Here is a 24,773-nt window from a genome sequence, read left to right on the forward strand (position 1 = left end):
TAGTTGCGGCTCACGGGCCTAGTTGCTCCGCGGCATGTGGGATCTTCCCAGACCAGGGCTCGAACCCGTGTCCCCCGCTTTGGCAGGCAGAGTCTCAACCACTTCGCCACCAGGGAAGCCCAGGAACAATAGTTTCTGTCGTGGAAGGAAACTGAGGGATTATCTGGCCTAGACATGTCACCAGGTACCAGCTATGATCAATCCGGCCTGACTACAGAATCTAAGGCTGCATCCAAGCTCCAGAGAAAGGAGGAGTATGGTCAATTAGCAATGTCTGCCAGGCACCACTGCAATTGATTAGCAATGTCTGCCATGAGTGCAGCTTTATGAATGCCAGATATTGCTATTCATGATCTGGTTCAACTTTTCAGGGTCAAGGATACTTGAGATAGATAGATATAAAATCAAGAGCAATATTTTCCCATGAGACCATATCAGATGGTGCCTGGACACTGAATAAGATAAATCTGACTACTCCTTCTAGTGAAAAAGATATTTCCCTTACAATCCTTCTGCACTTTCTCAAGGAAGAAGTCTCTGTTTGGTTCTGGCATGTCTTCCCAACACTTGCTTATTTCCCCTTTAAACTAAGAGATAGAGCAGATTTCCAGCAGGCAATAAATGGAAACATTTTGTTTTATTGTACTTACTTTGTACCGTTACCTTTTATTTATAGTGAATATCAGTTTTCCCATTTACAGAACTAATATAAAATTTTTTCTTTAAATAAAAGTATTAAACAAAAAGTGAATTGATTTAAAGAAAAATATTAAGTAAACAATAATACAGATAGTACACACAGATCATTAAAAAATACACACACACACACACACACACACACACACACACACATGACCAAAGCCTGAGAAATGTAACCCTCCCAAGAATTCTGCAAAGTGGAAATTCACTTGCAGAGAGATTTCCTGGTTTGCCCGAGGACACACAGCAAAGCTTGGGCACTGGGCTTGGGTCTGATGCTCTCCTCAGGACTGAGGAGACTTATGGCCCAGAACACACAGCATCATATGGCAGGAGGTGGGAAGTCAAAAGGCCCGGTAATTAAGCTATTCCATGGTAAGGATCCAAGACTCAGACAACCTCAGGAAAAGGGAGTTTATTTTGGACATAGAAGAAACAGGAATCCTGAATGAAATGCAGTAACCCGCTGGGGAGCAGGAGTATTAGTAATAGGAGCCCAGGCCCCTCTGCTAACTCCTCTCTAGCCTTTTGGGGCTCTTCTCCACATGCACCTGCTCTTGGGGCCACCCTCCCGCCCTGTATTCAAATGTCCAAGACAGAGAAACCTGATTGACCAGCTCAGGCCTGGCCTCCCTGATTGGACACAGCTTCTGTTCTAAGTCATCTCATAGGCTGCTGATGAACCTATGAGTGGCCTTGTGTCCGGTGCCCAATCAGCTGCAAGCATGGCCTATAAATGCAGGCACTGTGTTTTCACACCTTGGGGTTAGCTGGAACCTGCTGGGGTCCCTGCCTTCCAAAGAACTATATTCAAGAAGGGAGGTTGTGACAGGCATCGCAGGTGTGATCAGTGCCAGGGACAGAGGGGAAAGAAGTGGACGTGTGGTGGGGAGCACCGAGGAGGAAGGGGTTAGCTGTGTGTGGCGGGGGCGACTGCCACGTGGGGGGATGAGCCTCTCGCTGAAGCGGGCATGCTGGAATCTAATGGGCCTGGATCGCCGCCTCTCCAAGTCTTGACCTCAGAAACGTCAAGGCGCCAGGGATGCTCCTGTGAGGTGGATGGTACCCCCTGCATGAAGGCAGCTGGGCGCAGGGAGCCCAGGCAACGTGATGCCAGATAGTCCATCAATTCACCCAGGGAAAACGATGGAGTGCCGAGTGCACTGTGCCAAGTGTAGTGAGTGGAGCTGCCATCTGGAGGCGGTGTGCCAGCCCCTGAGCTGCAGAAGAGACCAGTGGAGGGTGGAGCAGGAGGGGCCCAAGGGAGGGCTCCCTGTGACAGCATCAGGACCTGCCACTAGGAGGGGTTTACTTTCCAGCAGCATGCTACTGTGAAGCCACTGTGGAAAGATCCAGCCGATGTCCACTTTGCTGGGGCGTTTGTGTCCATACTTGGGCCACAGCGTTAAGGATGCTGTAGCCAAGCATTCAAAGGTCACAAGAGATCCCAAAGGGGAAGTGACAGGGCCACTTCGTTCAGCCACCCTGTGACCCTGAGAGCCTGTCCCTCCAGCACCGAATCTCAAAGTTTGGGCACATTGGAGGAGGTGGTGTTTCCCTCCCAGGGAAGCAGAACTGACACTTGAAGGATAAAGGGAGCTTGTCCCCTAGATGAGGGAGGAGAGGGCACCCCGGGCACAGGGAAGAGCATGTGTAAAGGTGTGGGGGAATGAGGGAGCTCCAAGTGGCCCGGTAGGACTCTTGGGAGGCTACAGAAGGGAATGTCCCGACACGATGCTGGAGGGGCAAGGGGAGGGCCAGGAGGCGGTGCTGAGGGCCGTGGGGAGCCACGGCAGGGTTTTCAACCCGGAGCAGCATAGCCCTCTCTGCGTTCTGGAAAAAGCACTCCGGTTGTCCTGAGGTGGGTGGGTGCGAGGGGGTGTGACTGGGGCAGGAAGCCCTGCAAGGAGCGCAGGGTGAAGGCCCATGGAGAACCCCGAATTCTCCCTGAAGAGGAGATGCAGGGCTGGAGAGGAGGGACGCTTCAGAGGCAAAACCCGCAGGACCCCACGACCAATGAGGGAGTGCGGAGTCACGGTCCCTCTCCCCCCGGAGTTCTTGGCTTGGGCCGTAGGACCAGGGAGCAGCAAATGAGGTGTGGAAGTGAACAGCCGAGTGTGTGGGGCTGGGTGAGGGCCCTCTGGCCAGAGATGACCGGGGGCAGCTGGACACCGAGTATGGCAGTGGACAAGCCTCACAGACAGACAGTCCTCAGCCGGGCCTGGTGCAACAGCAGAAGGCCACCTGCCTCCCAGCCCTGGCCGTCTGTCTACACTGTGTGAGCCGGGTCCTGATCCTGGAGCTCTTGGAGGGACAGGTAGGCATCGGTGTTCAGGGTCAGGCAGGAGGTGGGGGCCCGGACTTGGCTTTGCCCAGGAGAGCTGGCCCAGGGGAAGCCGGCCCCGTCCCTCGGGCTGGGGAGAGGCACCTCCTCTCCTGCTTCTCCCAGCGCATGCTCCGGGCTTGACTGCAAATCTACCAGGTCAGGGGCTTCTGGAGGGGGAGGCCCCAGGGGCTCGGGGCCCCAGTCTCCAGGGACTCCCTCCTGCGGGGCGGGGGGCAGCCTCGCTTCACCAGCCCCAATGCCCCCCAGGGCAGTGTTTGGGGGGCCTGGGCCACCGAGGAGACTGGGGGAGAAGAGCAGCAGGTCGTCCCCGGGGGGGAAGGTGCAGTAGGCATCCTCCTCCCCTGGCGGCGGCGGCAGGGGTGGGAGGAGAGCCCCCTGTGGCACCCCGGGCCCACCCTCATCGGGCTCCTCCATGAAGGGGTCGTAGGCGAAGTACACCTGGCAGGCCTCGATCTCCAGGGCGTCTGGGAGGTGGAAGAAGAAGTAGCCCTGGTTGGTGAAGCAGCTGGTCACCGAGTGGCCGCTGGTCTCGGTTGAGGATGACGAGTCCTTGTCCTGCTGCTGCAGAAGGAGCAGCTGCGTGGCCTTGGCGTCCCTGTCCAGCACCTCCAGTGGGGAGATCTCGGGCACCGGGCCGCTGGGGCTGAAGGAGGATGAGGGGAAGGGCGAGGAGAGCCACTTCTGCCAGTACAAAGAGCAGAGGGAGGGTGGGTGGTCACCTCTTCCAGACTCAGCAACATCCCCTAACTCGTCCTCCTTTAGCAGTCCGCTCAGGGCTGCCCCCTCCGGGAAGCCCTCCTTGACTGTAGCCCCCACCTCCCAAACACACACACACACACAAACCCTGCCCACTGGTTTGGGGAACCCTCTGCATCAGCCCAGGGGGGTGTGGCTGTTTCCCAGCCCCAGCACAGGCCTTCCTGGCTCGCTGTAGGTGCCCAGGGGATGTCTTGGTTCAATGTGTGGCTGTTTATCGAGCAGCTCCTGTGAGCCTGGTGCCGCTCTCGGTCCTGGGAACATAGCAATTGCTAGAATCCTCAGAGGGTCTGGTGGAGACCAGTGCGAGTGTGTGAACCAGCCAACCACTGCTGAAGCAGAAAGGGTCCCGAGAACGTATCACGGTCACCATCCAGACGCCCAGAGAGGGTCTGGGCCTGGCCCTGATCACACAGCCAGCAGGTGGAAGACCTGGGCCCCACGTTCCCCACTCACACTGCCATGGAACCATCTCCAGTGGGGAGCTAATTGTCCCCCAGTTGACCACTCCCTCCTGGTGCCCTGCAGCCCTCCACCCCCCACCCCCTCCATCCACAGAGAGGGGAAAGCACCCATCAGAGCACTTCTCAGTTGCTCTGGAGTCCACAGAGCCCTGGCAAGGAACAGGGAGACCCGGGTTCTAGCCCTGGCGCTGGCACTCTCTAGCTGTGTGACCCTGGGCAGGTCACTGCACCTTTCTGAGCATCAATTGCACAACATTTAGCTGCCTCTTTCCTGACTTCCTCACTATGGGCCAGCAGAGAGATGTTAAAGAACGAGATGAAGGTGGAAACACCTGGCACAGGTAAAATGCAGACTACCCAGCAGAAGTGTAGGGGAGTGTTCACCCCTCAGGGCAGGGTGATGGGGCCTCAAGAGGGTGCACTTGAGAACCCCCAGAAGCCTTCTGTCCTGGAAGCCCTCTGCAGCCGGACTGTGGCCCCCCCCCCCAGCACAGGGACCAGGCCTGATGGGACCAGGCCCCCTGCAGTCCTGTGCTCAGCACAGGGCCTAGGGACCCAGTTGATGTTCTACAGATGAATTAATGGACCAGAAGAGAAACATCCTGGTTCTCCATCCCCGGAGTGAGTTCCCGGGGCTGAGCCACTCGACAAAATCTACCCCCTCCGCCAAACCAGGAGTTCATGTTACAGAGAAAAGGCCGAGAGAGGGACAGCGAGAGCAAACTAAGAATGGCCAAGAGGGATAGCAGGCCAGGGAGGCAGGGAAAGAGCCGGGTCAGGTGCGGCTCCAACGCTAGAAGAAGCAGCGGAGGGCAGGGCCAGGCAGCGGTGCCGAGCAGTGGCCAGAAGAAGAGGGCAGGCCTGGGGCCGGCACTGCTGTGCTGGGCCTCGCTGGGCCGCCCTCAGAGGTGTGTGTGGTCAGGCACTTCCTGGGCCTAGGCCTCCATCCACAGTGCCCTGAAGCGCAGGTAGGCGGGAGGCACAGGAAGAAACTCATCCCCCTTCACATACACTGGCACACGCACTCCCAGGTCCCACAGGCAGGGCAGTGGGCCTTACGGTCTTGGAGCCCGGGTTTCTGGGGCAGAGAGAGAGAGAGAGAGAGAGAGAGAGCAGCTGACCTGTCACCCACATGCAGAGGAGAGGGTGGGGTCCCTCTTGGCCAGCCCCCAGTCACATCATGCATCCCCAGGGCCTCCTCGGGATACCCCCTCCACACAGCAGGCCTGGACCAGGCATCTAGACCTGGGGATGACCTCGTGGGAAGATGGAGTGGCTTGCAACTCTCTAGAAAAGACCTCAGTCCCACCTCAAAATGTCCTAAGCCCATAGCATGAGAAGGACTTCAAGGCAGAAGAGGTCTGAGGATGTATCTAGTGCTGCTTCCAGCCGGTTCCCATGTAGGAATCCCTTCTGCCATGTGGCTGACACATAGTCAGCCAAGGTTGACTTGAATACCTCTGTTGATGGGGAGCTCACTACATTTAGGGCTGAAGGAGGAATTTTAAGGAGATACATTCCCCCACATCAAGAGTGCTATATAGGTAAGCTACCCCCAGTCATGGGAGTTTTCTGAAGAATTCCAGAAGGGACTCTGATCAGCCCTGATAGAGAACACCAAAGCCAGCTCCTGACAGCTCTGGTCCAGCATGGCTTTCCAACCCCTCAACATTCCTCCTGACTTCTCTCCGCCCCCACCTCACCCGCCCCCCCCCCACCAACACCAATCCAGGGAGCCTAGGGTGGGGGTGGGGTGGTAGAAGCAGCCCACCACATCCCCCTACCCCCTTGAAACTTCCTTCCTGAAGCATTTGTGGGCTGAGGGAGGGGAGACGACTAAACTTTAAATGGCGCTGAGTGTTCTGACATGTGGGCGTGCACTTTTAAAATGAATCTGTGTTTTGTAACTGAAAATGCCTAGAGGCCTTGCTAACATCTGTGATAAGTCACGGAGCCTGGCCAGGGAGTTTCTGCAAGAGCAGGAAGCACTAGCCCCACAGAGCAGGTCTGCACAGGGAGCCGGGGGGAGAGAACTTGCAGCTGGCAAATCCTGCTCCATCAACAGCCTGGTGCCAGTAATTCTGGCTAGAGCTTCGTGAGCACTTGCTGTGTGCCAGGCAATGTCCTTGGGACCATACACATAGTAACATTATCCCCCCACCACCCATCATTTTGCAGGTGAGGAAACTGAGACACCGAGAGGTTCTATAACTTGCCCAAGGCCACACGGCCAGGAAGTGGCGGAGCCAGGGTTAGAGCCCAGGCAGTCTGGCTCAGATGGGAGCTGCCATTCAGCCTGAGAACGCTGGGGAAACGGGCCGTGCCCACCCGCGAGGCAGCTCACTTTACATTTCTTCTTCCACAAAGGGCAAAAACCCGCTGTTCCTGCACCTCCTCCCCATCCATTCCACACCACTGCCCACCCTCTGGCCAGCCTGTGCCAGCTGCCTACTCTGTCCTCCATCCACCTCCAGACTCCTACCTGGAAATCTCCTCCATGCTCGGAGCTCAGCTGGGAAAAGAACTCCGAGGGGTCTGGGATGTGACACTTCAGAACCTTCTTCAGCCTGGACAGGGGAGAGGAAGGGAGGGAAGGAGGGTGAGAAGGGAAGGGGGCCACAGTGTCCTGCCATCAGACCCGCAGCTCTGAGGGCAGGGCGCCGAGCTGTTCATTTACTTTGTCGGTATTAATCGTGTGCCCAGTAAGGGAGGGTATTGTGCTGGGCACTGGGGACACAAGAATAGCCAACAGAGAAGGTCCCTGCTCTTAAGGAACTGACATTCTAATGGGGAGCCAGACGGTGAAGCAAGTGTGCAAGTTTACCATTCATTGTAATGTGGAGACAGAGGGCAGGATGCCATGCAAGAGAAGGCTGTGAGGGTGGGGGGCCACGCAAGCCAGAGCGGTAGGGGACAAAGAAGACTGAAGCAGAGTGAACCAAGAGGAGGGAGGTAGGAGAGAAGCCAGATGGTGGGCCACCTAGTCAAGGCTGCCATGGACGGTGGTTCAAGCTGTGCACTGCCCAAGGGCACCTGGGGTTTTGGGGGGGGGGTAGGGGTGGTGGTGGTGAATGGAGGCTGAATTCCAGCTCATACTCTGCTTGCCAAGCTGAGTGCTCCAGTATCTGTGTGCATCCGCCTCAAGTTGTATGCCACAGCCTCAAGACCCCAGAAAACCTGGCTGCCACCCAGAGGTCCAGGCTGGGGTCCCGAACTCCTTTCTGGTCTCTGGCCACACCCACCTCCCTGAATTTTCAGTTCCTGGAATGCTCCTGCCTTGTTCCCACCCAGGATCTTTGCACAAGCTATTTCTTCCTCCTGAGATGTGCTCGCCAACCCTTCCCTGGCTGGTTCACTTCTCCTCCAGATTTCAGTGGAATCATTACTTCCTCAGGGAAGCACCCCCCCCCCGACCCCCGGCCACCCCTTAGCTGAGGTTCCTTTCCCTGTTGTCTGCTTCCAGTACATATGGTACCTTCCTTCCTTCACCAGCCTAATCACGTGTGTCGTTATAAACGTGCATGATTAGGATGTATCTGCCTTCCCCCATGGGACTGTGGGTCCATGAAGACGGAACTACGTGCCTGTGGTTTCCCTTGCATTCCCAGCACTCAGCACCGCACCCGGCCCAGAGCTAGGACTCGGTAAATAAAGGAATAAACAAATGGATGGCCAGACGCGTGAGGACCCCCCAACACAGGCAGCTGGCACGTGCACACACACGTACTCAAGTCCCGCGCGTGATGCTCTGGGCAGGGCTCCCGTGGGGCTCTCCCTGCCGCGCTCCCCTCGGGCTGGTTCTCTGGGCTTCCAGCTTGGGCGGAAAGGCCAGGGGTCGGGCAGGGAGGGCTCTTGAGAGGCCAGGGTGAGCACTGGAGATTGAGAGCAGGGGGCTCAGCCCAGAACCTGGCCTGGCGGGGAGGGGGTCGCGTCAGACAGGAGCCTGAAGGACAGACAGGGAGGGGAGAGCTCTTACCACGGCCCGTTGTACCGAAAGCTGGTCAGAAGGTAAACCAAGACGGCGAAACAAAAAGCGCAGCTGAGGCCCAACACGATACGGCCCGTCGAAGGGAGGGGCGGCGGGGTCTTCTTCCTGGTTGCTGCCCAGGGTGGGAGGAGGAGAAGGGGAGGGGTTAGAGAAGTGCCCCCACCCACCCTGGCTCAATGCAGCATCCCCCACCCATGACCGGGTGCTGACGGACAGGCCAACCTCTGACCCAAGGCCTTTACAGGGTCCCAGCTGGTCCAGCAGAACTGCTGTGTGCCCAGCCAACACGGGGCATCGCGGCCGACACGCTTCGTCACAGCATCCCTGCCTCGGTACCATGGTACCCGCTTTCCAGATGAGGAAACGGGCTAACAGGTGAAAACGGTCCACCCCTGACCTCGGCAGAAACCAAGAGTTTGAAGTTTCGGGGTGGAGAGAGTGGAAGGAGCCTCGCTGGCCTCCCCACTCACTCACAAGGCCAATGGCGAGTCCCACCCCCTCACTGATCCCCTGTTCCCATCTGTAAAACACGCCCAAGTTGCCCACCCTGTGGGTCACATCAAGTGAGCTAATGATGGCCAAAGGGCTCCATACCTACACCCCAAGCCTCCCGCACCAGCCACTGCCTCATGCCGGAGCTGCCTCCCCACCCCAGCTCCCCATCCGTACCTTCAGGCCTCGTCCGAAAGACCAGCGGCCGGCTCCAGGGGCTCCAAGCCTTGTGGCTGCCTAGCTGGGGCCTGGCCCGCACCTGAAGCTCATACAGCGTGTCTGGAGCCAGCGTCTCCAGGGAGATCCACTGCTGGTTCTGCTTGAGGCTCAGCAGCAGGGTGTCCTGGGCAGAAACAGGGCTGTCAGACCAGAGGGGTCCCCACTGGCCACCTCACCTCCTGTGGCAGGGCTAGCCGAGACACCGAGCAGAGCAGCACCTTCCTTCCTTCCCTCCAGCCGCCTGCCCTCCAGTGTCCACCCTCATCCTACAGAAAGGCTGCCTGACTACTCAGTGGCTGGGACCCAAAACTCCAGGGTCATCCTAAACGCCTCCCACATCCAAAGCCATGTGCCAATCAGCTGGTTCCACCTCCAGAACCTGGCTCCACCACTGGAAACGATTTCTGCACCTTTCCACCTTCTCTCCACTCCTTTCTCCTCCGGGTCTGGGCTCCCACCACCTCTGGGCACCATACAAGGTCTCCCTGCTTCCCCTCCCCTCAACCCCGTGCTCTGCTACAGTCTATTCTCCACTCGACCAGAAAGAGGGATTTCCCAAACACTTCTCCCACCTCTGCATCACCCTTTTTGCTTTTCTTCCGCTGCCCTAGACACACAGGCCATGTCTTGCCTTTGCAATGGCTCTTTCTTCTGCTTGGAAGACCCGCCCCAGATCCTCAAAAGGTCACTCCTGCTTGAGCCCCAGATCTCAGAAAGGCCTTCCCTGGTCACCTGAGTCTGAAGTAGCCTGGCCCAGCCCTTCTCAATTGCGTTATCACATTGAATTTTCATGATAGTACGAATCGACATCCCATAGTCTCCTGTTTCTGGGCGCCGGCTGTCTGCCCCGGTCCCCCATGTGAGTTTCCTGAGGGCAGGCAGCTCATCAGGCCCGCCCTCCACTCTCTCCCGGCATCTAGCGCGTCGTAGGTACTCAGCGAATATTTGTTGAGCGAGTGAGTGAGTCAGTGAGCGAATAAAGGAATGGATAAGTGAATGAGTAAGCAACCAACCCCTGTGGACTTGTCATTTATTATTATTTTTTTTTGGCAGCACCCCTTGGCATGTGGGACCTTATTTCCCGGACCAGGGATCGAACCCACGCCCCCCACAGGGGGAGGGCGGAGTCTTAACCACTGGACCGTCAGGAAGTCCCAAGTCCCGTGGACTTGGACCACACTGGATTTGAAGAGGGAAGGGTGGCTGCCCAGGGCCTCTGAAATCTCCAGAGAGGGCAGTGGCCTGCCTCTTGGCTTTGTAAATCTTGCCTGGAATCCTGGGGTGTCAGGGGACACACGGAGGGAGGGGGAAGCGGGGCAGGCAGTACAGAGGAGCAGCAGGGGTTGCTTAGGGGCTTCTGTGGCTTTGCTGAGATGAAGGACAGACAGGGTGACGAGGACAGGAAGGAATCAGGGCAGGTGGGCATGGAGCTAGGTACTCACCTCCCAGCTGCGGCCCGGGGACCTTGTCTGGGCCTCAAACTCCACACTGCTTTGAATGTAGTGGGAGAACTGGGAGACATTCCAGGTTATGTTGCATCTGTGGGTCCCTATGTGGACGACTTGGAGGGAGTGGGGGGACATCAGACGAACTGGAGACGGGAAGAGAAGAAAGGAGAGAGAAAAAGCTTGGGGGACACCGGAGGCTGATACTGAGACGAGAAAGCCATGCCGGACTCCCACCTCCACCTTTGCACGTGCGGCTCCTCCCTCCCTGCGTTCCCTTTCCCCGGAGACTGGCAGGTCCCTGCTCAAATATCACATATTCAAAGAAGCCTTCCCCAACGACCCACCACTCTCTGTCCCCCTCACCTGTTTCATTTCTCTTCCTAGCACTTATCAACACCCAACGTATTAAGTATCTACTTCTGGTCCTTTATTCACTTTCTGTCTCCCCCACCAGACTCTGAGCTCATTGAGGACAAAGACTTGATTCTTTCGGGTATCCTTGGTGCCTGGAACATTACCTGGCACATGGTAGGCCCTTGATTCAATACCTGCTGAATGAATGAATCAAGGCAGCCTTTCTCTGCACTCAGAATTGATCAGAGAGTTTTACCTGGATCATCTCATTTATTTTATTTAATTCTATCTCATCAACTTTATATGATTGTAAGATTGTATGATTCTGAAGTTCAATTGTTCTAAATTTTTATACTTCTGAGACTCTGCAGAACCACACAAATAATAATAAGCAAATGTTTATTGAGCACGTGCTAAGCAGTTTCTGTGTCTTGGCTTATAGACTCCTTACGGCAACCACGGGCAGTGGGTAATTGGTTATCCCCACTTTACAGATGAGGAAACTGAGGCTCAGACATGTTAGATGATCTGTCAGTCAGATTACACTCAGTTAAGGCAGGGCTGCATGTAGAGCCCTGGATCTCACCCTCTGCCCCCGTCTCTTCCCTAGAGATGACCTCCAAGTTCGGGAAGGGAGGGGGGTGAAGGCTGGGGGTGGGACAGGGCACTCTGTCGTTCAATAGACCTTCCCAGAGCACTGCCCAGATCGAGCCTGATGCTGAGTATTCAGAATGGAGATGTAAGGATGGCAGAGGCTCTACCCTCAGGGAAGTTCACAGCCCAATGAGGGAGACAGACCCATAATCAGGCAGCAAAGACCCAGGACATAAACACCCTGAAAGAGGTGGGGGAGTCTGGGAAGGACTCCTGGGGGAGGTGACTCTTCACTGAGCCTTGAAGGGCGAGTGGGAATTTTCCAGGTGGGAAGAGCCTTCCAAGCAGTGGGGCCAGCGCATGCAAGGACTCAGGGGCATGGATGGGCAAGTTGAATCTGGAGAGCTGGGCTTTGGTGTGTCAGGAATATAGGCCACGAGAGGAGGCGTGCTGGAGAGGGAAGCCAGGCCAAGTGGCCTTGAACGCCAGGGTAGGGACCTGGGACTCCATCCCAAGTTCAGCGGGCAATGGGTGGGTCAGATGTGGGCATGGAAGCTGATGGGGAGAGACTGGAGCAGGATGATCCCAGAGGGGGAGACAGGAAGGGAGGTGCCCACCCCTCCAACCCCCTCCCAGCCCCACCCTGGAGTCCTCTCTCACTGTTGTCAAAGGGCTTGAAATTCTGGGTCATCATCCTCCTCCACCTCTCCCCTTCGCGGCACATCACGGTCAAGTTGATGGCGTCAACTATGGTCAGTTTCTGAGACTGCAAGGGAAGGAGGCCAGGGATGTAGCTGCCGGCAGCTGCTGGAATAAGGACGGGGGAGGACAGGAGGGGAGACCGCGACTGCGACAAGCTGGACCCCCTCCCTGAGCCCTTCCGTCTAAGGCAGGGCTCAGCAAGCTTTCTGAAAAGGGTCAGTTAGTTAATACTTTTGACTTTGCAGGTCATATGGTCTCTGTCACGACTATTCAACTTTGCCATTGTCGTGTGAAAACAGCCATGAAAAGACATGAGAGCGAATGCGCTTGGCTGTGTGCCAATAAAACTTTATTTATAAAAACAGGCAGCAGGCTGGTTTTGGCCCATGGGCCATAGTAATTTGTCAATCCCTGATCCAAGTGAAGTGAGCTGCCTTGGGAGGGAGGGAGTTCCCCGTCACAAGAGGTGTGCAAGCAGGATGAGCCCCCAAGAAGGTGCAGGTCCGGACCTATGCTTGCATTATAGCTCTGAGTGTGAAAGCTTCCTCTCCCCATCTCTCTCCAGCCCCGCACCCTCGCTTTTCTGGAAGGAAATGGCCAGGAACCGAGCATCTCCTGTGGGCAGGCACTGTTCAGGTACCTTAGGCGCTTCTCTGGCTGATGCTCACAGCTGTCTATCCACACATTGCAGGTGAGAAACCTGAGGCTGGGATTGGTTAAGGGACTTGCCCCAAATCACACAACTGGTCAGCAGGGGAGCCTGGATGCAAACTCAGGCCTCTGCATCCAGAGCCCCACAGAGACTGTAGCCCTGGCCAAGTGAACAGCTTAACGGCGGCCTCCTCCCTGTGCAGAGGGCAGCTCTGCAGCCCTGCGGGAGGAGGGTCTGGTGCAGGCCCTGTTAGCATCTGCATTCCGGGGTCCGGGATGGTGTTTTCAGGCCCAGGACCCCGGGCACAGCCCCTCTGACCTGCCGCAGGGCCCACTGTGAGCAAACCTTGAACTTGATCATCAGAGTTCCTGGAGCGGAGAACAATTGCTTTGTCTCCACCCCGAGGACCCTGCCCCAGCCGTCTACCAGCTGCTGTGGGGGCCAGATTTTCCCAGATAATAATAGTATCATCACATTATTACAGTAAGTCCCCTACATACGAACGAGTTCCGTTCTGAGAGCACGTTCGTAAGTCCAACAAAGTTAGCCTAGGTACCCAACGAACACAATCGGCTCTATACCACTGCTTTTATGCTTGCTTCCACCAGGCATCCCGGGCTTGAAATAAAGATACTGTACTGCTGTACTCTACACAGTACTGTACAGTAAAGCGCAAAAACCACTTGTAGAGGATGCACACATGTGACAACGTACGCCAGACACACGAACTAACTTACACAATTGGACACTCAAACGCACACCCGCACCTTTGAAAGTTTGCAGCTTGAAGGTTCGTATGTAAGGGACTTACTGTATTATTATTAATGTAATTGTCATTGTTGCAAAGATGCCAATAATACATTCTGCTGAGTACTGACCCTGTACCAGGCACTCCACTAAGCACCTCACGTATATTATCTCATTTAATTCTCTCAGTACCCAGTGAGACGGGCACAATTACTATTCTTATCCTACAGGTGAGGAGACTGAAGCACAGAGAGGCCGAGGGACTTGCCTAAGGTCACACAGCTAGATGGGGCCAGGATCTGAAGCCAGACCATCTGCAGAGCTCAAGGGGACGGGCACAGCAATCTAGTTCGAGGGGCTCTGCCTTTATCGGCTACACTGTGTCATGTGAGCTCATCTCCACATTCTCCTGCTCCTGGAGAATGTATAGAACCTGATAAGGGTTGGAAAATGTGGTCTGGGCATCCCTGGTGCCCACTGCTGCCAAGAAGGGTTTGCCAGACAATAATTTGATGCACACCCACATGAACACAGCCTCCTGCTCTTTGAGAGGCAGCCTAGTGCAAGGTTGAAAGGCCCAGGCTGGGGGTCTCACAGACCTGGGCTCAATCCCAGCTCTCCTCTCCCTGACTATGTGACTTGGGCAGGGACCTCACCTCTCTGAGCCTCAGCTTCCTCATCGGTAAGAAGGGGACAGTGCTGGTACCCAGGCACAGTCGTAAGGATGCCCTGGCAATCGTGTCAAGTGCACGTTCTGTTCTGGGTGGCATTCTAAGCGCTTGATCCTCAGAACAACCCTACCAGGTAAGGATCGTTATTATTCCCTTTTTTTTTTTTTTTTTTTTTTTTTTTTTTGGTACGCGGACCTCTCACTGTTGTGGCCTCTCCTGTTGCGGAGCACAGGCTCCGGACGCGCAGGCTCAGCGGCCATGACTCACGGGCCCAGCCGCTCCGCGGCACGTGTGATCTACCCGGACCGGGGCACGAACCCGCGTCCCCTGCATCGGCAGGCGGACTCGCAACCACTGCGCCGCCAGGGAAGCCCTATTATTCCCTTTGACAGAAGGGGTAACTGGGACTCAGAAGATGCTCAACATCACCCAGCTGGTATACGATGGAGCCAGGGATGGAAGCCGGACCGTCCAGCTGTGCAATCCACTCTGCTAGCCCCACCCCACCCTGTACTTGCCCAGACCTCGGGAGGAGTCCGATATGGAGGTAATTATGACCAGTAGGTGCTCTCCCCACTTGATAAGGAACACAGGAGCGTCACAGGCTCCGCAAAGCACGGGGGACACAGCAGGAGCAGAGGTAGAGTGGCCGATGTCTCACGTACCTCAGCTCCCTCGACCCCCCAGGTCAGGCCTCTGTTCTCCTTGGCTGCCACCTCCCTCCTTCTGCCTCTCCAGCCCCAGAAGCCTGCTCTGCCGCAACCCCCGGCCACTGGGCTTGCTGGGCCCCCGCTCCTCCCCCGGAAGGACGCCCCTCTGCACCCACCGGCCCCCTGGCCTCTCCCCTCAGCTATGGCTACTCACATCTGGGGGTCCCAGGATGAGGTTACACGCCCAGGATCCCGGCTTCACTGGGAGCAGCTCACAGGATTCGTTCCACTGCCTTCCGAGACAAAAGAACCCTCTTAGAAGAAAAAGAGGGACCCCTCCCCACCCTCCAACAGAGCTGGCCCTTGGGAGAGTCCCCATGCAGCGTTGCTGGTCTGTGCCCGGGCTCTCTGCCGACCCGCACGTGCCCGCCTCCCTTCGTGAGCATCTTTTCATCCCAGCCAGGCCTCGCGGCAGCTAAAGTGATCTAGGAACGAACCAGTTCAGGACACACGGCCTTCCCCGCCTAAAGCCCTCCCAAGTCTCCCCATAGGGTTTAGGGTGAAGATGATCCTTGATGGGGCCTTCAGGGCCCCTTGTAATCACCTTCCACCTGGGAGCCAAGGTCAAACCCCAGAGCCACCTCTGCTGGCTGCCACCAGGATGTTTGGATTCGGGTGACACTTGACCACCTCCTTCCCAGTCTCCAGTTTCCCCAGCCATTGCCCAGTTCCCTGTCCCCACAGCTGCCCTAGGCATCTGTCAAAAATCCCAGGTTAGTCAAAAAGTCTGGGGAACCCCCGTCTGCCCCCCTTTGCCTCTAACACTGAGTCCAGCCTCGGCACAGCAGGCGAGCAGCCCAATGTCCCCAAACTACCTGGTCTGGCTCATGCGCAGCCCCTGCACTGCAGCCTGGACTGCACGCCCCACTGCCGTTCAGCCTCCAGGAGTCTAAATATCCGACCCCCAAGTTCTTCCAGACTCCTGTGACACCAAGAGTCTGTGGGTACTATTAGTGCAAGATTCTCAAAGTGCAGAGTTCTTGGGGTCTGAGAGCTAGGATTTCAATAGTCTAAAAGTCAGTGACTATCAGATCTCACCTCCCTGAGATTCTGTACATTTGTCTGTCGACCCCACACACACCTCTTATCCGGCTGGGCATGGATATGGCAGGTCGTGACCTGCAGTCCCCCATCCCAGCTCCAGGCACAGGAGATATTGGCTCTCGAGTTGTAGAAGCACGTGAGCTTGGAAGCATCTGGTAAGCTGAGGCGTGCGTGGCTGGCTGCAGGGTGCCCATGGCCCTCTGGGGTTCGCCCGCCACTCCTGCACCGACCAGGTGAGGAAGTAGTCAATCCTGGCAGAGAAGGGGTTCGTGAGTCCATCTGAGCGAGGACAAAACTGAGCCCCAGAGCCTGCAGTGACCCCCAGACAGGTCGAGGCAGGGCAGGGACAAGAAGACGGTGTCTTCCTGCGGCTTGGAGGGGCACGTGGGTGCGGCGCGGGCAGGTGGAGGGCCGTGGGAGAAGGTGGATACCTGGTCTCTGGTCCCACTGCACCCCTCCCCACCCCGCCTCCTGCCCCAGCGGATGGAGCTTCTGCCAAGAAGCAGGGGTCCTGGAAGAACTTCTAGAAGGGCCTTGGCCTCCTCCCTGAGGGAAAGCACAGAGGTCCAGATGCGAGGGTCCTCACCGTTCACCGATGTAGATGCCCGAGGGATGGCCGGGGGCAAGAGGAGGACAAGGAGGGACAGACACCAGGACAGAGCAGGAGCCGCCATCACATCCACGGGTGGGAGCTGGGGAAGGGAGCCCTGGATGGAGGAGGAAGGGGAGGGAACACGAGTGAGCACCCAGCCACGCCCTCCCCTGCCCAAGAGACAGGCTGGGCCCCGTCCTCGCAAGGTGCACCCCTCTGCTCCCCACCACGCCAGCCTCAGGGCCTTCGTATCTGTGGGTCCCTCTACCCCACACGTGTTCTTTCCTTCCCTTTGGAGATTCTGGGACCCATGTTGTCATTGCTGAAAGGACTCTCAGAGCAGACCCAACCCCTTGTTCAAAAGTTGGGGAAACTGAGGCCCAGAAAGAGGAAAGATTTGCTTACGTCCACATAGGAAGGCCAGCTCAGAGCTGGAATCAGAACCCATCTCCTCTCTACCCGGCTGCTCCCTTAACACACCAAAACGATTTGTCAAGAGTTTCCTCTATGCTGGGCTCTATTTTAAACTCTTTAACTGCAGCAATAAGAGCATCTACTGGAGATACGCTCATTATCCCCATTTTCAGATGAGAAACGGAGGCACAGAGAGGTGAAGCGATTACCCAAGGTCACACAGCGGATAAGAGGCAGCTGTGGAATCTGAGCCAGGGTAGACTGCCTGGAGCCCAATAAACGTGTGCTGACTACCTCACAGCAATACTCGGAGGGAGTGGGGTCGGGGGTAGGGACTGAACACCCACCCTGTGCCAGGCGCTTCCCGTACACCAGCTTATCTAATCTGCCCGGCCACAGGGGCTGGGTGCGTGCATTGTCCCCTTACACAGACGAGGAGACCAAGGCTCCAAGCCATTAACCCGCCCAAGGTCACATCGGGGAAGAGGCAGAGCTGGCATTCCGTCCCCGCGCTCCACCCCAAAGCCCATCCCCTCACGTCGTTCTGCCCTGCCCAGACCCTGTCCCAGGCGCTGGCCCCAGAGGTAAGGCCCACAGTATCCACCCCCACCCTGGGGAGTCAGGCACCGGCAGGGGCAGGGCCGACCAGTGGGCATCTGGCCTGTGTGTGGCGAGGAGCCCAGAGAAGCACCCGGGGGCACCTCCTGGCCGGTCCCACTGTCCCCGCAGGGCAACATCCCCGGAGCGGACCTGCTTGCCTCTTTCTTCGGACCCTCCAACCCCCTATAGCAAAGGGCACAGGGTTGGGACCCCAAAGGGCACAGAGCCCAGGAAAGGGGCTCCAGCAAGACCCCTGTGCCCCTTACTCATCGATCACGGCCCTGGGGTAGGCGCCCTGTGGAGCCCATGGAGGGTGTCTCCCGGGGCCGGACCCTCGCCAGCAGGGCCAGCCAGGACCAGGACAGGATCGGACACAGAGCCTCAGGGTGAGAGGAGGGGGGTGGAGGCAAAGGCGTGCAAGATCACGGGAAGGTCAGGGCCAAACCACAGCCCCAGCCGAAGCGAGTTGGGCAGGTGAAGTAACATCATCTAGAATGAGCTCCCCTCCACCTAGAGCCGAAAGGGTGCAGCAGTGAACCCCAAGAGGGCAAAGAGCAAAGAGGATGCAGGGGGCAGGGTGAGGAGGGCTTCCAGCAGTCCCCGAGGCTGCACCCTCCTGCAGAGGAGGAGACTGAGTCTCAGGTAGGTTAAGGAACCTGCTCAAGGTCACAGAGCAAGGAAGAGGCCCAGCCTCGGCGAGGGCATGTGGGACCTCTGAGTCCCCAGTGCCTTCCATCCTGGATTCTCACGCGTACCCACCCACGCACGTGTGCCTCGTCCTTTGTGACCGCAAAGCCGATCGATCACACTTACTGACTCACTAGGTCCCCCCCGCAGCCCTGAGAGAGCGTGCCGTCCTTCTCATTCGATAGACACCAAGACTAACGCTCAGGGCTGCCCAAGGGGTGGGACTCAAACCCGGGTCGTCTGACGTCCAGTTAGAAGAGGAGGATAGGCATGGTGATGCTGGTGACGACGGTGATGGTCGTGAGACGGCGGTGATGGTGAAGATGGTAAAGATGATAGTGGCGATGACTAATTCCCAGCCCTCTCTCTGCCCGGCACTGACATTAGCCCTCGGCAGGTATTACCTCATTTATAGTTCACAGCAACCCCGTGAGTAGGTACCAGTATGACTCCTTTCATCAGACGAGGAGATTGAGGTACTCGTTAAGCCTCTTGGAGTAAAGCTGGGATTTGAACTCAGTCATTTGTAGCCCGAGGCTCTGCCAGGGCTGACATCACGGGATGGAGGGTACAGGGAGGCTGGGGGAGGACGTGAAGCACGAACTCGGTAGCCGGAGACACGTCCTACCGGACCTCTGACCTTGATGGACCCCATCTCCCCTCATCCTCTCTGGCCAAACCCCCCACCACAGGGCTCCCTCTTGCTGTTTAAGTCTGGGGGCGCCTCCCCAGCTGGGCGTGGGATGCTGGCTGTGGGGGAAGCAGGGGGACCCTTGGGGATGGCTCCGCCTCTCAGGTGCTCCAGACGCACTTAAGGGTGGGTGGTCTCGGCCCCCAGGAGTGGAGGGAGAGCCTGACGCGCAGGGAGCCCCAGAGATGGAGTCCCATCCCCTCCGGAAGCACCTGGAGAGCCTACTGACCTGCCTGGTCATACAGCCAAGTAAGGGACAAAGCTGAACTTGAACCCAGGGGTCCGGCCTCCAGCCCAGGGCTCCCAGAAATCTCTCAGCACGCTCACTCCATAGCCAGGTCTCAGAGGCCTCCCTCTCTTTTCCCCTCTCCCCACAGCCTCCTAAGGTATCCTTTACACAGGGGCACCTCCCCGATGTAGGCCACGTCTCTCCCACCCACATCCCACACCTTCTCTGGGCATCCAGCACATCTGAGACTCAGCTGGCCTTGCCCCTCCCAGGACTCCCACCTCCTTCTCCACCCCTCTGGGTTGGGGGGCCCAGCACAGGGCCTGGGGAAGCCCCTCATCCCAAAGTAGCCCCCGGCCTCCCACGGGGAGATCTGGGAGGGAGGGAAAGCCTAGGGCCACGGACCAGCTTTTCCTCAAGCCGGAGCCATGAGAACAGGGCCTGCCTTGTCACTGGGGGATTCTAAGATAAGGTTGGAGGTGAGGGCTGGCAGATGGGAGTTCAGGCAGAAACTTCTGGAGGATCTGAGTCAGAGCTGAGAGTCACCCCTGTGACCTTCACCTCCAGCCCCCTGGCTGGTGGCAGGGCCCAGGAGGGAGCCCCTGGTACCTGGGGACGGGGCAGGGGCAGGGTAAGGGCAAGGTGGGACTTTACCTAGCTGGGACATGGGGCTGCGGCGCGCTCTCTCTGCTTCTCTCCACTGCTGGGGCTGCAGCCATCTCCCCAGGGCCCAGCTCCGGCTCCCTCGGCCCAGAGAGTAGACGGCTGATGGGACTAGCCGCCCAAGACTAAAACCCCAGGGCCAGCCCACTTCCTGTGCAGAGGATGGAGGGGGCAAGGCCTGGGGTGGGGAGGCGGGGGAGATCTGGCTGGTTAGAAAGCCTGAAACTCCTGTAGCACCAGGGGCCAGATAAAGATCTCCTTCCTCCGCTGGGGGCGGTGAGGGAATGGGGGGGTGGGGGGGGCACCGTGCGTATTGCGGCAGGAGGCGCGCGTGTACACCCTCACACACATGCTGTCTCTCGCTCTCGGATAGATGCCTTGCCGCATACAAGAGCCCGTGGGGGCAAGGCCCCTTCTTTTCCCTCCCACCCCATCTCACAGGCCACCTCAAGCCTCTGACACCTTCATCCGGTCACACACACTAACACCCAGACCTCACACAAACATGTCCCTTTAGGTGTACCCCAGCCATGGGATACGACACCCCAACTCGCTGAGACTTCCCTATTCACCCAGCCTTCCAGGAAGCCCCTTACTCAGTTTAGCATTCAGAGGCGACTATTTTGGGAGGCTTTGCAAACAATTTGATGGCAACTTATTGAACATTCTAGAACCTCCCTCTTCTTCTCAAGCCATGGTTTATAATCCTTTTTTCCTCCTTTTTGGGGAGGAGGGATCAGTTCAGGGCTCTTTTTTTTTTTTTTTTTTTTTTAATGGTGAAAAGTGACAGACCCCTCTTTGGAAAGGTGCATGTCTATCTACGTGCAGTGTCACAGGCCCAGGGACCCTGTGAAGTTCCATCCAGTGTCAGAAGAAGCAGCTCTGCTGTCTCCTGATTTTAAACTCTCTGCCTCCGGGGCTTTTCCTGTGAGCTGCTCTCTCTCTCAGAAAAGGGAATGGGGAGAGCAGGAGGGAGAGTAGAAAGAACAGCTCTGCAGAAGTTTCTGTCTACAGAGAAGTGAGAAAACAGCATTGAAGACCTTGAGGAGAGAATCAGGCTGACTCCCTTCCAAGCGGGAAGCCGGACCCGATTCGAGGCTGCCTGGAAGCAGAGTGACCTGCTTCCCTGTGTTTCAATGTCCACACCTGTAGAATGAGGGGTAACAGTTCCTGCAGGGGTGTCAGGAGGACCAAACAGCAGGAGAGCATAAAGCACCTCACCTGGTGACCACGCGCAGTTAAGCTCGCAATAAGCCCACTTCTCCTCTCCCCTAGAGCAAGGCTTTCTGGCTGCAGGAGAGGGTAATAAACAGAAGCACCACAAAGTTGAGAATAATAGCCGAGATTTATTAAGCCTAGAATAGTTCCGGAAGCTCCTCAAGAAATGGGAAATTCTGGTTCCCCCAGGGAGGAAAGCCAGGTAAGGGAGGGGCAGGAAGGCCTTTTTTCGCTGTAGACACTTTAATACCACGTGCATGTATTTCCCGCCCCCAAATCCATGAATTCAGTTAAAATTTTTAAAAACGCATATAAAGAAAAAATCCAAGGAAGACAAATAGACAAATATCATGTGATGTCACTTATATGTGGAATCTAAAATACGGTACAAATGAACCTATCTGCAAAACAGAAACAGACCCACAGACGTAGAGAACAGACTTGTGGTTGCCAAGGGGTAGGGGGAAGGGGAAGGGATGGACTGGGAGTTTGGGGTCAGTAGATGCAAGCTATTACGTACAGAACGGATAAACAACAAAGTCCTACTGCATAGCACAGGGAACTATAGGCGATACCCCAGGATAAACCGTCATGGAAAACAATATAAAAAAGAATGTCTATATGTGTATAACTGAGTCACTTTGCTGTGCAGCAGAAATTAACTCAGCATGGTAAATCAACTCTACTTCAATAAAAAAGAAAAAGAAAAATCCATCCCCAGGTGAAGGCAGAAAAAATGCACCCAGCTTGTAACGGTTTTGTCCGTGGGGATGGCCTTGGTCTGCCCTGCATGTACCACCCAAGGCTCGTCGTCCTCCCTCCCTCTGTCCCTCTGTCCTTCTCTCCTTCATCCTGTAAACATTTACTGAGCACCCAGGATGCCCAGCGGCCAAGCTAGGCACGGAGGAGCCTGAGGTGACTGACGCCAGCCCTGCTTCTATAAGCGGCACACGGGCAGGCTGGGATAGGACCAGGGGAGGCGGCTCTAAGCAGCCACGTGCCCTGGGTGTCGGGGTGCAGCAAGTGTAGCTATGAATGGGGCAGCCCCCAGACTCAGCATCTTCTAACTCAGGCCCCGGGGGCTCTGCTTTTGCCCAAGGACCCAGGCTAGGATGCCTCAGGTGCAGAGGCAGGTGGGGGGCTATGGAGAGCCGGGGAAAGTTCAACATTGCACACGCTCTGCATCTCCCCCGAAACCTCACAGCTGTGGAGCATGGGGTGGGGGGTGGGGGGGGTTGCAGCATGGAGACAGCGTGGGAATGTATCCCCTGACCCTGCTGTGCCCCTCTAGCCTGGGCATCAGCTAGACTCTATAGGCCAGCCTCCCTGCAGTTAGATGCGGCCGTGTGACAGAGTCTGGCCAGTGAGATGTGGGCGCAAGTGGTTTCGTTTACTTTCAGGCCTAAAACACCCATTTTGGTCCTCTTCGGGGTTCCTCCCGCTATCCCTCCACCTCTCCCCTCCCCCTATCCTGCAAGAACCCACTGGAGGGAGTGAAGCCCTTCGGGGCGTGGGGGGAGCCACCTGAAGGACAGACCTTCACCCCCTACTCCCCAGACAATCCACATCGGACAGTCACATGAGCAAGAAATACACTTTTATTGTGCTGGACCTCTGAGATTTGGAGGCTCTTGTTTCAGCAGTTAGCAGGCTTTACCCTGACTAGTAGGGAAAGTGCCAGCAGGTACCTGAGCTGACGTTAAAGCCAGGTGAGAGGGTTGGGAAGGGCAGGCCGGGGAGAGGCCCCAGGGCTCGGGTGCGGAACAAGCTGACAGAACGACCAAATGCGTTATTCGGTCCCCACCCCGGTCCCAGCCTCCACTGTCCCCGCAGCCAGGTCCACGGTGACCCCCTTACTGGCCTCCCGGCTCCCCCTGCCGACCCCTCCAGTCTGTTCCCCACTCGGCAGCCAGACCAATCTTTCCCAAAACTCAAATCAGGTCATTTCACCGCACCACACTCCCTTTACAACCTTCCAGTAGTTTCCAGTGCATTTAGAATAAAATCCAGACTCTTAATCTTGGCCTCGAAATCCCAAACGAACTGACCCTGCGCTCACCTCTGAACTTCCCTCCAGCTCTGGCCTGACTGTCGTTCAGCAGGCACGCCAAGCTCCCCAACTCTACCCACTGTGTACACACTGAGACCCACCTAGCTCCTCCCCTGCTCTCTACAGAGCTAGCGCCTTCCTTCCCATTTTACAGGCAAGGAAACTGAGGCTCATGGGTCACCCAACCAGAATGTGGCAGAGCCAGGATTAGAACCAGCCAGGATGAGAATGGAGGACATCAGATTCTTTCTGAGGTGACCTGAAGAGGAATCCAGAAACCTCTCCGATGGCAGGGGACCGACAGAGCCCGCTCAGGCCTGCCCAGACCTTTGTCTCCGGAGTTCCGGGGGCTTAGACCCAGCCTCCTCCAGCAGGCCCCCTCCCCTCCCAGCACCCAAACCACCAAGCACATCAACCCCTCATTCCCGTAACTGTCTGTCCAGCACCCTCCACACTGTGTCCTCTGTGTCCCACTGTGAACCAACTTCCTGCACCCTCAGCTTTTGTGGAGGGTGGAGCCCCGACCCCTGCGCAGAGACCCCACTTTCACAGGAGCCATGGGGCAGGTGCATGTGGGCTCTTTTGGCTCCTGCGTCCCCTCCTGACCGTGACATTTCCACCTGCCCATCACGGGGCTGCCTTTTTTGAGGATCAAGCCAGGCTGCCAGCCCCCACGCCCTCCTCAGCTCTGACATCTACCAAAAGCCCCCTCCCCCTCCTCTGCGCTCCAACTCCTGGGAGACTTCAGGATTCCTGCAAAATCTTCTCCCCAGGGACCCTCTGTCCCTCTGTCTGACTCCACACCTCGGCCCAGGCCCAGGCCCACCCTGGGACCCTGTCATCACTCTGACTTGTGCCAACCCAGACCCCCGAACTACCACCTCATCTCCCTTGCTGCCGCTACCCCGCCCTCTCTCCAACAGTGTCCCAGTTAGGATTGCGTCTAGCTGCGAACTGAAGAGGATAACAGTGCCCTAAAGTAAGAGAGGAGTTTCTCTCTCACATAAAAGCCATCCAGAGGCAGGCCATCCACGGCTGCTGGAAGGGCTCTATGCTGTCATCAGGATCCTGAGCTCACTCTGTCTTGCTACTGGGGCATCCTCAATACCTTTCTCCTACCTCGTGGACCAAGGGAGCAGTTCAAGCTCCATCCATCACAGGTGCATTCCTGCAGCTGGAAGATGGAGGAAGGAGCAAAGAAGGGCATCCTCTACCGGTTAGGACCCTTCCCCAGAGTTGCCCTGGACACTTCTAACTTACATCCCATTGGCTATAACTGAGTCACATGACAAACCCAGCTGCAAAGGAGGCTTTGAAATGTGCCTGGAGGGTACACAGGCTGGGGAGAACAGGTTTGGAGGGACCATTAACTCTCTCTTCTGTGACTGTCCTCTGCCATCATGAAGACCTCCAGTATCTCCTGGGTCACCCACCCCACCGCCGGCCCCCCTCCCTGCCTTGCTCAGCCCTGACAGCACAGTTGGGCAGCTGGTGGACACTCCCACTTCAGCTCTCAAGTCCTTGAGCCCCACCCCTCCCGGGGGCCAAAAGTCAGCAGGTGGCTGAGTCCTCAGCTGGAGAAGGTCCTACCACCACGGAGCCAGGCTTCACTGGTATCCAGATATGGGTCCCCGTCCCTGGTCAGGAGGCAATGCCATGGATGATTTTGCATCCAGCCCTCAACCCGGTCCCCCCGCACCCCACAGACTGTGGGGTGCCCCTCACATCAGATGGGAAGCACG

At 56.9% G+C, this 24,773-nt stretch overlaps 1 protein-coding gene across 2 annotated transcripts; it reads right to left on the bottom strand.

The window, feature by feature from the left end:
* Positions 1-642: 642 nt before the first annotated feature.
* On the bottom strand, positions 643-19,863 carry IL2RB (interleukin 2 receptor subunit beta). 2 transcript variants are annotated; one of them, XM_067008326.1, is made up of 10 exons: positions 19,755-19,863; positions 16,474-16,594; positions 15,925-16,138; positions 14,998-15,076; positions 12,022-12,127; positions 10,408-10,556; positions 8,924-9,089; positions 8,243-8,366; positions 6,749-6,833; positions 643-3,727 (listed from the first exon to the last, which is right to left on the bottom strand). In XM_067008326.1, the coding sequence occupies exons 2-10, from the start codon at positions 16,559-16,561 to the stop codon at positions 2,969-2,971; spliced, it is 1,770 nt and encodes a 589-aa protein (XP_066864427.1). In that variant the 5' UTR covers positions 16,562-16,594; positions 19,755-19,863; the 3' UTR covers positions 643-2,968. The 2 variants fall into 2 exon arrangements, with proteins under 2 accessions (XP_066864427.1, XP_066864428.1); XM_067008327.1 differs by having other exon boundaries at positions 649-3,727; positions 15,925-16,107; positions 19,755-19,801.
* Between the last annotated feature and the right edge of the window lie 4,910 nt (positions 19,864-24,773).

Source organism: Kogia breviceps, chromosome 12 (genome assembly GCF_026419965.1).
Source record: "Kogia breviceps isolate mKogBre1 chromosome 12, mKogBre1 haplotype 1, whole genome shotgun sequence".
Lineage (NCBI taxonomy): Eukaryota > Metazoa > Chordata > Mammalia > Artiodactyla > Physeteridae > Kogia > Kogia breviceps.